Consider the following 18,785-nt stretch of genomic DNA (forward strand, 5'->3'; position numbering starts at 1 on the left):
GGGGCCCCCATATAATGGTGTAAATCAAAATTTATGAAATAAACTAATATATTATACAAGTCAAACACTGCCAAAGATAAATTCCACAGAAAACCCCCAAGTCCATCATTCTGAATTAATAAATAGGTACACATGCCTTGCCTTCATACTTTTATGTATAATTAGCGTGTACATTATTTGATGCTGTTTCACTTGTTATGAATGGGTCACATTCATTTTTATGTTTATTTTTATTTGCTTTAAGGCAGGAAAACTAATTCTAATTTGCCATACCAAACTGAATATGGTATACTTAAAGAATTAATCTTTTAGGTATACTGTTGTTTTTACACTCACACCCCATTCCCTCCAGTTTGACTTAACCATCAACCTAAGTTTATGCACATGTGATCAACACAAAGATTCACTGAAAATTCTGGCAATTACAGTATTCTGGTAATACTCTAGGCAACACAGTTTATAAGACAAACATCTGGTTGCTGTTATTGTTGTAGGGTTTAACACCTTTTATCAGCACAAGATGGGCTAACCATGACGGCCAGTATATATAGTGGAGGAAGAACACATACCATACATAATTTTGGTCTTCCATTTAAAAAGGTGAAAAAATGTTAAATGGGGGTGGGGGTCCTCCCCCAACATGGTCTCAAGGGGTAACACCTCCGATCTGGGGGTCCAAAAACACATTTTACACTCATAAAAAACTGCTCCTGGTGCAACTTATGATCATAAAATAAACCAAAATAATCATTTGATAAACTAATAAACTTACCAAAAATGTTCAACTTGACTTCAATAATTTCACAATATTTACAGTCACATGAATTTGTTATTATTATTGATGCTGAAGTTATTTCACGTGCATGTGCATGTCAGTGTTCACATCGTAATTAAGTCACAATAATTTCTCAATTTTTGCAGCAAATATATTATCCTTCTCTCTTTTCATAACAAATTTGTAAAATAACACCCAACTACATCAACATTATACAAATAATCTTGTACATTCACATGTCGTTTTCTCCAATGGACACAACCTGCTGATATGCCAGTTGAGCTCTTTTTGCGGCTTTGGCAAAGATTTCTTTGGCCTTCCTTTTTGTCACAACTGACTTTTTTGGCTCAATGTACAATCGTTCCTTTTCCTTCTCAATGACAGCCTTTTTCCTTTCAAGCTGGTGCTTGTATTGGTGACATGCAGTGTGCATATTCTGACAGAGGGCTACGTCTGTTCTCTCATGCAAGAAATCTTTCTTTTTATAGAAATTAAATGCACTTTTTCCAGATGCACTCTGAGGTTCAATTGTTCTGTATGCAGCTTCTTTTGTAGGTGCTGTTCCAAACTCTACCAACCATGATTACCATAGAGCAGAGGTCACAAAATGCCAATCCTCTAGCATTCAGTTTTCTTATAAACTCACCAACTAAATTTCCATCAACTTTTCGCTCCAGCCATTCCCATATATTTTCTAGCCTTTATCTAAACTTTTTGTGTCATGGTCTCTCAACAACTCTGGATGCCATGTTTTGCAAGCATGCTTCTTCTTTCCATTGCCATCAGTTTCCATTACACAAAGATTCGATGGATGAATTTAAACCCTTGACAAATCAGAATACACTTTACGAGAGTCATGTGCTAACTAATATATGGAACAAATAACTTACAAAGGTCATTGCAGAATGGGAGCAGACAGACAGTTTAAAAAAAATTGGATCAGAGATGATATAAAAAACAGACTATATCAAGAAAAATCTGATTCAAGTCAGGAGAAAAGCAGAATTCTGCTTTAAAACAGAGAAAAATCATTTCTGCACATACCCACATTGGCCCAATCTGAGACTCAAACCCATGCAGACAGAGGTGAGATGGCAGTGATCCATAACAGTGAACACTTAGACCATTCGGCCAATAGTAGCCCCCAACAAACATCTGGTAATAAAATGGTAACTGACACTAACAGACTGCTGCTAGATATTGCCAATAGTATCACCAAGTGCTATTGTGATGCACTATATTCTCATAATATATTGGCAACACATTTTATCTTGCAATAGTCTGGCAATACAATGGTAACATGAACTTACAGACCACTGCCAGATACTGCATTCATTACCAGCTAGTACAAGTGTGTAGCAAAGCTGCCATTAAAATCATGCTGGCAAAAATATGGCAAGACAAACTGTCAATACTATAACAATATTGTGTTAATATATTAGCAAAACAATACTATGACATCGAATGACAACAGACTGGGAACAGTGTGCTGACACAGACTGACAACAGACTGGTAACAGAGTGCTGACACTGACAACAGACTGGTAACAGAGTGCTGACAGACTGAGAAAATACTGGCAACACATTACTATGACACAGACCAGAGGTCTCAAACTTGGAGCTCTGAAAATTTTAGTGAAAATCTACCGGGTACCCATCAATCTTAATGATCGGTTACCCAGGTTATCGATCAGGGAAACTACTAGATATATACAAACCTGAATTGCTTTGTTGTAGGTTGATGCTGGCATGAATGGCAAGCAAAAGTGTATATTTTTTCAGTTGTCAAAGTGTACAAGTTTGGGTGTATTCTGCAAGTCAGACCTGTCTGCAAGGTTGTCACTAAGTGTTATGAATATTTGATTTAATTTATATTTGATTTAATTTAATTGTTTATTTGTTAGTTTAAAAATTTTTTTATTCCATTACATGCTATTGTAATGTAACTATTTACTGGATTTGGCATTTTCCAGAAATTCAGTTCAGTTCTCTTTGACCTGACTGTTTTTCGTAAACAACTAATAATAGAAACTTTGTATCTAATGCTGACCTAGTTCCTGACCTTGATTCATAAATCAGTAATAGTTAAAGTAAACAACTTTAAAAAAAATAATTTAAAATTCTTTCTCAGAGTAAGATTCATAAAGTGAAATCAAGGCCATACTGGCAGTATGTGATGTTATGCATGTAAAAAGCTTCTATGTTGTTCTAGAAGGGTGATCATGTGACCCTCATACGGGAATCTGTTTTGCGTCTTAAATTAGTGGATAACTGTTTTCTATAGAGAATTTGGGCAGTTGGGCTTTAAACCATTGACACTTAAAGGTTTTTTGTTGTGACCAGTTTGAGTTGAATTTTTAATTTTTCTTCAATTGATTTGGCTTCCAAGAGATTATTTTTCCTCGGAAATACTTGTGCTCTAAATTAATTCTTGGACAAGGACAGTTATTGAAATTTACACAGAATTCAAACACTGGAATATTATTTTCTGTGATTCAACAAAGAACTGTTGACATATCAGTACAATGCTGACCACAGCATACATCATTGCCTTCCATTTTGGATTTCATCAGGATTCGAACTCAGTTTCATTAGGACTTTTTATTACTAGGACTTCCATTTTTTAATTCTTTTTCTCATTTTTACCTTGTTTTTCTAGGGAAATAAATTACTTGTTAAATTTGACAAAGCTTGTTGTCTTCACTCTTGTCATGTTTTGTAAGAGCCTAAAAACATAACACTAAGTTAGAGTTGCATTATGGAAAATTAAGTAAGCCCAACTGGATTAATAAATAGTTATGGCAATAGAAAAATTTACAAAAAGCAAAAATTTAATTGTATTATTTAGTGAAATATGTCACAAATAAATTAACAACTTAAAATTTGTTCTAATTAAATCCACTATAATCAACAATGCTTGACATTTTAAATCAATTTATATGATAAATCCACGAATTCAATTATAGGTCACGTATAAATACTCAAAATGTTCTGATACTCAAGATCCTGTAATATGTTAATTCCACTTGTACTACAAAAACAAAACAAAAAAAACGATTGAAAGTTAAGTCCACATTTTGTACAAATCACAGTATTCTATAAATCTCACTATATAATGTCATCCAGAACAATGTTCAAGAATTCATCATGATTGTCAGATGAAGTTCTCTAATCTTTCATGGTCATCTAGTAAATCATCCTGGTCTAGTCATCATAAATACTGCCTGATTTCCTTTCCTCACTATAATATGTGGGGCTTATCTAGAGACAGAGCTCAATAAGTAACACTTTGATCATACAGTCTGTCAAAGGTTCCAAATGAACACACATCAATTGCGCAGCAGGATCAAATAAACACCCTCTGTTACTTGCCACTGTACAAGTATCACTCATGGCTCAATCAAAGGGTTGTCACATGGAAAAACAAGCTAAGAAAATAAGGTCAAACATTTACTGGAAGAGACAGAACTCTGTTTGGCACTGAACAAGTGCATTATATTTGCAGCTCCATTAAAAGGATTGAAAACTTAAAAATAAAGTGAGTGCTGCCATTACAAGCCAAGGTAGAAAACTTGTATATGGTATCAGATGGTTCATTTTATTACCTAGGTTATTATTAACAGGTGGGTACCCAAGTTCCCAGGTACCTGTTCACAACTCTACTCAAACTCAAATCACCATGAAGGCCACATGAGACCTAGGACATTGGCCTGAGAGCCACATCACTGAAATCTTTTAATACAGCAAAAGCGGCTCATATAAAAGGTAGCCAGTTGAAATGTTGGAAAAAAGTAATGATGTAACAATTAATTTTTAAAATCAAAACTGGCTGGCTTTGAAGAAAAAATTTGCATTATTTGATTAAAAAACTTATAATTTTTCTGCATAGCAGCAATAACTTAGATGCCTAACAATATGGACCTGTTTTCCAACAATCAAAAAAAGAAGTGGGGTATTTTTTTTACTGACCACATATTATTTCTCTAACAAATTCAAACTATCTTAAATTACCTGCTCTATTCATATATCAAATGTTACTGCATACTTCTTTTCCAATAATGAGACTCATTAAATTCACATATCAAATGCTACTGCATACCTTTTAATGCAGAATGAGACTCATTAAATCATATATCAAATGCTACTGCATACCTTTTAATGCAGAATGAGACTCATTAAATCATATATCAAATGTTACTGCATACCTTTTAATGCAGAATGAGACTCATTAAATCATATATCAAATGTTACTGCATACCTTTTAATGCTGAATGAGACTCATTAAATCATATATCAAATGTTACTGCATAACTTTTTATGCAGAATGAGACTCATTAAGTCATATATCAAATGCTACTGCATACCTTTTAATGCAGAATGAGACTCATTAAATCATATATCAAATGTTACTGCATACCTTTTCATGCAGAATGAGACTCATTAAATCATATATCAAATGTTACTGCATACCTTTTTATGCAGAATGAGACTCATTAAATTCATAAAATGCAGAAGACAATCTAGCAGTAATAGCAGTTTTGTACGACTTAGCAGACCAATGTACAAATTTTGAATTGTAGCCTGACTAAAATCAACCAATCAAAAATTAACACACTGAATCATTTTAAAGAAATATGTAGCTCATTAAAATATCACGGAAACTGATTGGGAAAAATTGACAAGACACTGGCAATAAACCAACAACACACTGGTAAATTAAATAAGATTTTGAACAAAACAACCAATTCAGATACACACATACATAAATATATAACCACCATGCAGAACAGTATGCAGTAGAACATGCACCAAAACACACACACATGGATATATCACCACCATGCAGAACAGTGTGCAGTAGAGCATGCACCAAAACACACATACATGGATATACGACCACCATGCAGAACTGTGTGCAGTAGAGTATGCACCAAAACACACACACATGGATATATGACCACCATGCAGAACTGTGTGCAGTAGAGCATGCACCAAAACACACACACATGGATATAAGACCACCATGCAGAACTGTGTGCAGTACAGCATGCACCAAAACACACATACATGGATATATGACCACCATGCAGAACAGTGTGCAGTAGAGCATGCACCAAAACACACACACATGGATATATGACCACCATGCAGAACTGTGTGCAGTAGAGCATGCACCAAAACACATATTGATATATCACCACCATGCAGAACAGTGTGCAGTAGAATATGCACCAATACACACATACATGAATATACGACCACCATGCAGAACAGTGTGCAGTAGAGCATGCACCAAAACACACACACATGGATATACGACCACCATGCAGAACAGTGTGCAGTAGAGCATGCACCAAAACACACATACATGGATATATCACCACCATGCAGAACTGTGTGCAGTAGAGTATGCACCAATATGCACATACATGGATATATGACCACCATACAGAGCTGTGTGCAGTAGAGCATGCACCAAAACACACACACATGGATATATGACCACCATGCAGAACTGTGTGCAGTAGAGCATGCACCAAAACACATATTGATATATCACCACCATGCAGAACTGTGTGCAGTAGAGTATGCACCAATATGCACATACATGGATATATGACCATCATTTAGAACAGTGTGCAATAGAGTATGCACCAATACACACATACATGGATATATCACCACCGTGCAGAACAGTGTGCAGTAGAGTATGCACCAAAACACACATACATGGATATATGACCATCATTCAGAACAGTGTGCAGTAGAGTATGCACCAAAACACACATACATGGATATGTGACCACCATGCAGAACAGTGTGCAGTTGAGTATGCACCAAAACACACATACATGGATATATGACACCCATGCAGAATAGTGTGCAGTAGAGTATGAACCAGAACACTCCCAAGGTAATGCAGTATTGCTCAGCAAATATCATTCATGTTTTCCCATATAAATGCAATAACATATAATTACTATTTGAACCAATACACATGTACATGGATATGTGACTAACAGGCAAAAGAGTTGGAATTAGTGTACCAATGCACACATGTATGCATATATGACTAAGAATCACAAAGTACGCTAAGCAAAATAGGAGTCAGATCTTACTGTTGACATGGCATCTCTTGCTTTCTTGGAAAATATGGCAGCAAAGACATTGAAAATGTTGAACCTGAAAGGAAATTTACAAAATGGAGTGATAGAAATTAAATCTAAACTGCCTCATAATCAAATATTATGCTCAAATCTCAATATTATTGTGAAAAAAAAAACAAGAACAGCATATTTCAAGTTTTGTTGTCCTTTAAAAGTTTACTATTGTCACAAATACCAAGTCATGTTAGACATTTACAATACAAACCTTCCTTGTAATGAAAACTTCTCACCATGAGCCAGGCTATAATGTTCCTTTCTATATGCACTTTATAGCAAGTATTGTGCTGATGTGTCATTAAACTCTATATACATGGATACATACTTCACTTCACATATTTTACCACCTTTCAACAGTTACCTCCCCAGACTGGATAAGATAGATTCATCCCATTAGTAGCAGCCCTGAGAGGTCACACAAGCCATTCAAGTGCACCTGACATCACTCATCTGGTTTAAAGTGGACTTAAAGTTAATATAATGAGGAAATTTGCCACAGTCTGTTAAATGTTTGCAGTAAAGTTTTGGTAGAAATGAGAAGGATGGAGATGGGGTCGGGGGGGGGGATGTGGAGGGGAGGTTGTGAAATATGCTTATCATCAGATAAAAACAGTACACGAATTGTTCACAGGCCATTGGAGTTGCTGATTGTTGATTCGGTGTTGTACAGCACAACAACACAAGAAGGTTATTTAGTACTGATTCAACTGTAGAAAAGTAACTTTCTCAAGGACTCACCATGGTAGCCATCTAGACTGATCTAAAAGTAGAATTCAAACCTGGACTGATCTAATATTAGAATTCAAACCTGGACTATCTAATAGTAAATTTGAACCTAAACTGACCTAATAATAGAATTTGAACCTGGACTGATCTAAGAGAAAAATATGAACCTGGACTGATCTAATAGTAGAGTTTGAACCTGGACTATCTAATAGCAAATTTGAACCTAATCTGACCTAATAATAGAATTTGAACCTGGACTGATCTAAGAGAAAAATATGAACCCGGACTGATCTAATAGTAGAGTTTGAACCTGGACTATCTAATAGTAAATTTGAACCTGGACTGACCTAATAATAGAATTCAAACCTGGACTGATCTAATAGTAGAGTTTGAACCTGGACTATCTAATAGTAAATTTGAACCTGGACTGACCTAATAATAGAATTCAAACCTGGACTGATCTAATAGTAGAATTTGAACCTGGACTGATTTAATAATAGAATTTGAATCTGGACTGATCTAATAGTAGAAATCAAACATGCACCTTTTTGATCACAAGAGTGGCACAAAATCAAACATGGTATGGTATATGATTATGTCAAAACATCAGTCCATAGGAACATGTGTGACATTGTATATCAAGGCCATTAGTCCCAGATGCATTCCAGTGTCATATCCTACAAAGCCATTAGTCCCAGATGCATTCAAATACCACATCCCACAAGGCCTTTTATCCCAGATGCATTCAAATGCCATATTCTACAAGGCCTTTAGACCCAGATGCATTCAAATGCCATATCCCACGGGGCCATTAGTTCCAGATGCATTCAAATGCCATATTTCTCAAGGCCTTTTGTCCCAGATGCATTCAAATGTGCTATTCTACAAGGCTTTAAGACCCAGGTCCATTCAAATGCCATATCCCACAAGGCCATTAGTCCCAGATCAAATGCCATATCCTAAAAGGCCATTAGTCCCAGATGCATTCAAATGCATATCCTACAATGCCACTAATTCCAGATGCTTCAAATGCCATATCTTATAAGGCCATTAGTCCCAGAGGCATTCAAATGCCATATCCTACAATGTCATTAATCCCAGATGCATTCCAATGTCATTCTACAAGGCCATTAGTCCCAGATGCATTCAAATACCATATTCCACAAGGCCATAAAGTCCCAGATATAAATGCCATATCCTACAAGGCTATTAGTTCCAGATGCATTTAAACACCATACCCTACAAGCTTTTACCCACAACTTAATACAAAACACAAATGCAGCTTTGTATCGATTACATAGCCTTTTCTCCTTAATACTTTCCAATTATGTACAAAAAGATTTTATTTTACTTGTGTTCCTTTCAGAATATCAGCAAAAACCACAAAGTTTTAGTTTAAATGTACTATACAAAAACACACTATCAAGAAATGTAAAAGTGAAAACAGTACAGAAAAACAAGTTCAGATATAAGCAAGAAACCAATTTTAGTAAAATATATTTCTTCAATAATACTTACCAGATTATATTAACATAGGTGAACTACTGCTACCTTGTAAATCCAGCCCTCCCAGGCGTTAACTTTTTAGCTAACAGCTAAAAGTTATCTGCCCAACTATGTGACAGTGATCTATCCTTGATATGGGATTGGCGCCAAAAACCCATGAATGCTTCATTTACTCCTGGAGTAGAAGGTATGTAGCTTTGGATGGAGTGGGGGAGTGTAAGTATGCTATGATCATGTAAGTATTATTGAAGAAACATATTTTACTAGAAAAAATTTGTTTATTCTTCAATATAAAGAACCCAATTACAATACCTTAGGAGAATAGGTAAAAGGTGGATGGAGTTACATCCCCTTACCACAGAGAGGTCATTGGTCTCCTAAGATATGTGAATCAGCTCCTAGATAACCAGACTGGAGAAAAAACTCCATATGTTGGGGAGTGGCTTGATGCGAGAAATTTTCCCTCCTGCATATCCAATGGAAGACATGAAGCCACATCATTACGAAGCTGTAAAACAACCCAGGAAGGTAACCAGTTGTGACACAGTTATATGTCCTACCAGGTCAAGCTGAGCCTTTTGGGATAAAAGATCTCTGTAATAAAAACTGGAAAAAGTAACTTCCTTACCATGACATGGATAATGTCAGTTAGAGAACAGTTTCACTCAAATACAATGCTTATTGTGACTGCCCTAACTGTGTGAGCTGAAAGAAGTAAATAATTCATTTGACCAGATTTTTTTCTAAATATGCACAGCAAATAACCCATTTTATCCAGGATGAAAATGCCTGGACTGATCTTCTTCCTTTCCCTCGTTCAGCTCTAAAAAGTGGCTCAATCTCCTTTGGCCACACCAGCTCACTTTTCAAGTACCACCTCCTAGCTTGCACTTGGTCCTATAGACAACCTTGAGATAAAATTGTCCAGAATATACAGTAACTTCACAACAAAAGTCTGATTCCCCATGAATGGGAATCTGTTCTTGGCAATGAAAGCAGAGGCCATCATGACCGACACTGACCCATCTTGTCAGAACTGCAAGTAGTTCAGGTGAATTGATTGAGCATGTACTTCACTGATTCTGCCTGCCATCACTAGCACGAGTCAGAAGCAGAACTTATATCGTAGTGAACAAATGAATCCCTCGAGAGCAGTTCAGATAGTCTTATTTAACCCAGGTTACCACCCATGATAGCTTCCACTTGGGCATTGAGCAAAGTGTAGGGCCCTCTCGCTCTAGTGATTCTCTCCGCCACTTGAAAAGAGAACTTTATTCTTGAGGGACTGTTTAATAGGATCCAGACATGCAGGTTCAACAACTCTGGATTGAGATGAAATGCCTGCCATCCTGATTGCCTGAGCAAAGGAGGAAATATCTATTTTCCAAGAATTTTTCGCCCCTTGATTGATGAGGTGACACTCCAATTTTCGTGCTACCTGGGTCACATTCAAAAACAGCCATTTTGGAGGGTGAGCATATGTGTCCAATCTATTCCAATCATAGAAAGAACATTGAAAGCCCAGGCATTTGGATTTGCAGCTGGTGAGACAAAAGGTTGCATCCCCTTTTGTTGTCAACAGATCCAGCAGTGGTCAATCTCAACGGGTGCACAAGCAAATGAAAACTGAGGGATAGGAAGACCATTCAGCCTGTATTAGCCGATTCTTCTGGGACAGCAGGTCCACTAACACCTGTAGTCAGCCTGGAATATGATGAATGTGTCCGTGGATTTGTTGTTCAAGACACAGTTTAGAAATTCCCAAAGAAGAAAGCAAAGGTCTTTGAACTCTGTTCCCTCTTGCCTTCCGAGATAATTCAACACAGTGGAGTTGTTGGATAGAATGAGAATGCCCATGATGATCCTGAGTAATGGCAAGCCACTACCATTCCCCTCCTAATGATAGAAGGATATGTGCACCCCAGCCTGTTATTCTCACGTATGTGCAAAGTCAACTTGCAGGCTGTACCTGTCAAGGACCACCTGATGTAAGTCAAGTGATGTCCTCCCACATCCTGAGATGGGACTTCATACGCATTGTTTGTTTCAGTGAGCAAAGTTACGGCCTCCACTGTAAGCCAAAGACAGAAGGCCTTTATATTCTATATTGCGATGAGATCAAGATCAAAGCAAGCCTACTCAGATATTATCTCACACATCAGCTGTATGGATTGGTTTTGTGCATCAATATTCCCTAACCCATCTCAAAACAAACAATGGGACAATGTAATGCAAAATATATAGCACTATTCCATCACAGATCATCAGTACAGCTGATATATAGGTTGGCAGGCAGTCAGACAGACAGACAGTTAAATAGACAGTCAGACAGGCAGGTGGGTGGGTTGATAGATAGATACAGACAGACAGACAGATAGATAGGTAGATAGATAGATAGATACAGACAGACAGATAGACAGATAACAGATATAGACAGACAGATAGATAGACAGACAGACAGACAGACAGATAGATAGATATTAGTGAAGAGCTCATCATGGGGGAATAGATACTTGAATATTCTTACCATGAAAATCCCAATCTGGTTCAGTGAGACCATACTAAATTATTGTGTTAATCTACAGGGATGGTAACATCATATGGGATCTTTACAAATGAAACAAAAACTGGTTAGTTTGGTATATCACATTATAATCAGTTATCTTCAGTTAAAAAACAATATTAAATTAAACTAATTGTTGGAAAAGTTGAGAAAATTTAATAATAATAATAATAATAATAATGATAATAATAATAATAATAATGATAATAAATAGATAATAGTATTTTCCTAAAATTTTGCACTGAGGACCATGACATGTTTATACTACCTTTTAAATCCCAGAGCACTGTAACTTTGTTTCTTTTGATCAATATACAATTCTGAAATTAAAAAAAAGATATATGAAATAACTATAGATAATTCAACAGTATATAACTAAATCACAAATATTGTTAATTCAATAGGTATAACCAGATCACAAGTGTAGTTGTTTCAACAGTATATAACCAAATCACAAGAATATTTGGTTCAACACTTTAAAGTTAAAGCACATTAGTTGGTGAAACAATGTATAACCAAACCATAAGTGTAGTTAGTTCAACTGTTTATAACCAAACCACAAATGTAGTTAATTCAACGGTGTATAACCAAACTATAACTATCAATGGTTCAACAGTGTATAACCAAGTCACAAGTGCAGATAAATAAAAAATGTATAACCAAATCCATATGTGTAGTTAGTTCAACTGTTTATAACCAAACCACAAATGTAGTTAATTCAAGTTTGTAACCAAACTATAACTATCAATGATTCAACAGTGTATAACCAAGTCACAAGTGCAGATAAAAAAATGTATAACCAAACCATATGTGTAGTTAGTTCAACTGTTTATAAACAAACCACAAATTTAGCTGGTTCAACGGTGTATAACCAAACTATAACTATCGATGATTCAACAGTGTATATCCAAGTCACAAGTGCAGATAAATCAAAAATGTATAACCAAACCACAAGTGCAGTTAGTTCAACAATACAAAACCAAACAAAAACTGTAGATAGTTCAACCTTATATATAACCAAACCACAAATGTAATTGTTCAACAGTGTATACCAAACCATAGGTATCTTTTTGAGACCTGAAACTAGGGAAAAGTGATTTCAGCGCTTTGAATGCTTTCGTCAAGCATCTGGACTTAGTGAAAAAGAGGAAGAAATTCAAGTAAATACATGTACTTTGATTTATTCCATGGGAAGTGAGGCTGATGACTTTTTGTCTTTGTTGAACCTGAAAGAGGAAGATCAAAAGAAGTGAGACCCCGTAGCAGATAGATTTGTGTGATATTTCATTCCAAAGAGGAATGTAATTTTTGAAAGGGCAAAATTTAATCAAAGAAAACAGGAACAGGGAGAAACTGGACAGTTTTGTTACAGCTCTCTGTGTTAGCATATATTTGTAATTTCGGACCACTACATGATGTAAAATGATTAGAGATCGACTTGTAGTTGGACTGCGAGATTCAAAACTGTCAGAAAAATTGCAGTTAGATGCGAATCTAACTCTAGAGTCTGCCATTAGTCAAGCTCTACAAAATGAGGCTGTGAAAAAGCAACAATCAATTATACGAGCAACTGGAGAATGAATGACTGAAATGGATGCAGTAAATTCATCATTACTGAAATATGGGAAGCAGAAACATACAATCCCAAAAGTTCAACAGAATAGTGTCAGTAGAAAAGGATGCATGAGATGCAGAAACAAAGTTAATCATTCTCGAGACCAATGTCCAGCAAAAGAAGCAGAATGCCACAAGTGTAAGAAAAGAGGACATTATGCAAAATGATGTCAAAATCGGCAGTTCGCACAATGGAATCGAGAGCAGAACCTGGATTTCTAGGGACAATTAGCACAAAGAAGGGTCAGCTGTTGATAACGCAGGTGAGATTGAACAACGCTTCACTTTTATTCAAGATTGATGCTGGAGCTGATATGACTGTAAAATTCCTGAGAGGGATTTACGAAAAATCAGATACCAAAAATGATCAAAGTCTGATCGAAAACTGTATGGAGCTGTAAACTCTGAACTTAAACTGCTGGGAAAATTGCAGGCCCACAATTCAGGCTTTCAAGATTATGGAACAGGTAAATATATCCTCAGTAAATGCCTCAGATGAAAACTCACAAAATGCAAGCAAAATTCATAATAAATCCATAAATTTAGATAAGGATTATTGCAAGAAATTCCCAAATTTGTTTAAAGGTCTAGGGAAAATAAAATGGTTCTGTAACATAACTCTCAACAAAAATGCCAAACCTTATGCCTGATCTACCCCAAGAAAGGTTCCTATCCCTTTACTGAATTAAGTTCAAGAGGGTGTTATTTCAAAAGTAGATGAGCCCACTGAGTGGTGCACAGCAATGTTTGTTGGCCCGAAACCAAACAGTACAGTAAAAATTTGCATGGATCTAACTAAACTGAATGAATCAGTTGTTGTTGTTGTGGGGTTTAACGCCATTTTTCAGCACGATAGGCTATACATGGCGGCCAGTATTAATGGTGGAGGAAGAACCCGGAAAACCCCGGAAAGAACCACCGACCCACGAGAAGCTACTGGCAAGCTTTCTCACATGCCCACATTGGCTGAATCTTTGACTCGAACCGCCGCAGACAGAGGTGAGATGGCAGTGATCCGTAACGAAGAGCGCTTTAGACCACTCGGCCACTCGGGGCCCCGAATGAATCAGTTGAAGAATCCCTTGCAAAACTAGCAGGTGCAAAGTTTTTCATCAAACTTGATGCAAACTCAGCTTTTAGAAGAAAAAATTGTCAGAAGATTCATGCCAACTTATAACTTTCATTGCTTTTACTTCAGAAAAAGATGTCAGAAACTCTGAAGCAACATGGGGGAACACTCTGTCACATGGACAATGTTGTTGTTTTGGGGGAAACAGCATGAAGAAACACTATAAATGGTCATGAAATCAATTCAAAAGGTTGGCATTACTTTGAACACTGAAAAGTGTGAATTTTTGAGACCATCCATTAGGTTTCTTGGACATGTTGTTGACATAAATGGTTGCCGACCTGATCCGGAAAAAGTCAAAGCTATAAATGAAATGGAAACACCAAAATGTGCAACAGGATATGATGATTTCTATCAGACCAACAACCAATCACTGTACCTAGCAGACCAGAGATGCCTTATATTCCAGACCAACATCCATTCAACCCACCAACTTCCATCCAGTCCATTATCTAAACATTATCCACCCCCTTACATCCCAGATACTCATCCTATCAATCCACACCCTTACATCCCAGACTGGCATCCTATCAATCCACTCCCTTACATTCCAGACACTCATCCTATCAATCCACCCCTTTACATCCCATACACTCATCCTATCAATCCACCTCCTTACCTCCCAGACCGGCATCCTATTAATCCACTCCCTTACATCTCAGACACTCATCCTATCAATCCACCTCCTTACCTCCCAAACATTAATCCTATCAATCCAGCCCCTTACCTCCCAGACACTCATCATATCAATCCACCCCCATTCATCCCAGACCAGCATCCTATTAATTCACCCCATTACTTCTCAGAAGAACATCACCTCAATATAGCCTATTAACACCCAAATAACATCCCATCAACACACCCCATTATCATCTAGACCAACATCCGATCATCACCCCCCATTATCTTCTAGACCAACATCCCATCAACACACCCCATTTATCTTCTAGACCAACATCCCATCAACACATCCCATTTATCTTCTGGACCAACATCCCATCAACACACCCCATTTATCTTCTAGACCAACATCCCATCAACACACCCCATTATCTTCTAGACCAACAACCCATCAACACACCCCATTTATCTTCTGGACCAACATCCCATCAACACACCCCATTATCTTCTAGACCAACATCCGATCATCACCCCCCATTATCTTCTAGACCAACATCCCATCAACACACCCCATTATCTTCTAGACCAACATCCCATCAACACACCCCATTATCTTCTGGACCAACATCCCATCAACACACCCCATTATCTTCTAGACCAACATCCCATCAACACACCCCATTTATCTTCTAGACCAACATCCCATCAACACACCCCATTATCATCTAGACCAACATCCCATCAACACACCCCATTTATCTTCTGGACCAACATCCCATCAACACATCCCATTTATCTTCTAGACCAACATCCCATCAACACACCCCATTATCTTCTAGACCAACATCCCATCAACACACCCCATTATCTTCTAGACCAACATCCCATCAACACACCCCATTTATCTTCTAGACCAACATCCCATCAACACATCCCATTATCTTCTAGACCAACATCCCATCAACACACCCCATTATCTTCTAGACCAACATCCCATCAACACACCCCATTTATCTTCTGGACCAACATCCCATCAACACACCCCATTTATCTTCTGGACCAACATCCCATCAACACACCCCATTATCTTCTAGACCAACATCCCATCAACACACCCCATTATCTTCTAGACCAACATCCCATCAACACACCCCATTTATCTTCTAGACCAACATCCCATCAACACATCCCATTATCTTCTAGACCAACATCCCATCAACACACCCCATTATCTTCTAGACCAACATCCCATCAACACACCCCATTTATCTTCTGGACCAACATCCCATCAACACACCCCATTTATCTTCTGGACCAACATCCCATCAACACACCCCATTTATCTTCTAGACCAACATCCCATCAACACACCCCATTTATCTTCTAGACCAACATCCCATCAACACACCCCATTTATCTTCTGGACCAACATCCCATCAACACACCCCATTATCATCTAGACCAACATCCCATCAACACACCCCATCATCTTCTAGACCAACATCCCATCAACACCCCCCATTATCTTCCAGACCAACATCCCATCAACACACCCCATTATCTTCTAGACCAACATCCCATCAACACACCCCATTATCTTCTAGACCAACATCCCATCAACACACCCCATTATCTTCTAGACCAACATCCCATCAACACACCCCATTATCTTCTAGACCAACATCCCATCAACACACCCCATTTATCTTCTGGACCAACATCCCATCAACACACCCCATTTATCTTCTGGACCAACATCCCATCAACACCGCCCATTATCTTCTAGACCAACATCCCATCAACACACCCCATTATCTTCTAGACCAACATCCCATCAACACACCCCATTTATCTTCTAGACCAACATCCCATCAACACACCCCATTATCATCTAGACCAACATCCCATCAACACACCCCATTTATCTTCTAGACCAACATCCCATCAACACACCCCATTTATCGTCTGGACCAACATCCCATCAACACATCCCATTTATCTTCTAGACCAACATCCCATCAACACACCCCATTATCTTCTAGACCAACATCCCATCAACACACCCCATTATCTTCTAGACCAACATCCCATCAACACACCCCATTTATCTTCTAGACCAACATCCCATCAACACATCCCATTATCTTCTAGACCAACATCCCATCAACACACCCCATTATCCTCTAGACCAACATCCCATCAACACACCCCATTTATCTTCTAGACCAACATCCCATCAACACACCCCATTATCTTCTAGACCAACATCCCATCAACACACCCCATTTATCTTCTGGACCAACATCCCATCAACACACCCCATTTATCTTCTGGACCAACATCCCATCAACACACCCCATTTATCTTCTAGACCAACATCCCATCAACACACCCCATTATCTTCTAGACCAACATCCCATCAACACACCCCATTTATCTTCTGGACCAACATCCCATCAACACACCCCATTATCATCTAGACCAACATCCCATCAACACACCCCATTATCTTCTAGACCAACATCCCATTAACACCCCCCATTATCTTCTAGACCAACATCCCATCAACACCTCCCATTATCTTCTAGACCAACATCCCATCAACACACCCCATTATCTTCTAGACCAACATCCCATCAACACACCCCATTATCTTCTAGACCAACATCCCATCAACACACCCCATTATCTTCTAGACCAACATCCCATCAACACACCCCATTTATCTTCTGGACCAACATCCCATCAACACACCCCATTTATCTTCTGGACCAACATCCTATCAACACCCCCCATTATCTTCTAGACCAACATCCCATCAACACACCCCATTTATCTTCTGGACCAACATCCCATCAACACACCCCATTTATCTTCTGGACCAACATCCCATCAACACACCCCATTTATCTTCTGGACCAACATCCCATCAACACACCCCATTTATCTTCTGGACCAACATCCCATCAACACACCCTATTATCTTCTAGACCAACATCCCATCAACACACCCCATTTATCTTCTGGACCAACATCCCATCAACACACCCCATTTATCTTCTAGACCAACATCCCATCAACACACCCCATTATCATCTAGACCAACATCCCATCAACACACCCCATTTATCTTCTGGACCAACATCCCATCAACACATCCCATTATCTTCTAGACCAACATCCCATCAACACACCCCATTTATCTTCTAGACCAACATCCCATCAACACACCCCATTTATCTTCTAAACCAACATCCCATTTATCTTCTAGACCAACATCCCATCAACACACCCCATTATCTTCTAGACCAACATCCCATCAACACACCCCATTTATCTTCTGGACCAACATCCCATCAACACACCCATTTATCTTCTAGACCAACATCCCATCAACACATCCCATTATCTTCTAGACCAACATCCCATCAACACACCCCATTTATCTTCTAGACCAACATCCCATCAACACACCCCATTTATCTTCTAGACCAACATCCCATCAACACACCCCATTTATCTTCTGGACCAACATCCCATCAACACACCCCATTATCTTCTAGACCAACATCCCATCAACACACCCCATTTATCTCCTGGACCAACATCCCATCAACACACCCCATTTATCTTCTGGACCAACATCCCATCAACACACCCCATTACCTTCTAGACCAACATCCCATC

The 18,785-nt window shown here is 38.1% G+C and overlaps 1 protein-coding gene across 1 annotated transcript in view; it reads right to left on the reverse strand.

Annotated features, from left to right (window-relative positions):
* Positions 1-18,785, reverse strand: part of LOC149781653 (prostamide/prostaglandin F synthase-like) — a 54,577-nt gene that overhangs the window by 10,483 nt on the left and 25,309 nt on the right. The window contains exons 3-4 of the mRNA XM_089935728.1: positions 12,003-12,054; positions 6,895-6,958 (exon numbers count right to left, since the gene is read on the reverse strand). Of these exons, the coding sequence (XP_089791854.1) occupies positions 6,895-6,903 (9 nt within the window). The 5' untranslated portion in view covers positions 6,904-6,958; positions 12,003-12,054. The remainder of the gene's footprint in view (positions 1-6,894; positions 6,959-12,002; positions 12,055-18,785) is intronic.

Source organism: Sinohyriopsis cumingii, chromosome 15 (assembly GCF_028554795.1).
Source record: "Sinohyriopsis cumingii isolate HCF-2022 chromosome 15, ASM2855479v2, whole genome shotgun sequence".
In the NCBI taxonomy this organism is placed as follows: domain Eukaryota; kingdom Metazoa; phylum Mollusca; class Bivalvia; order Unionida; family Unionidae; genus Sinohyriopsis; species Sinohyriopsis cumingii.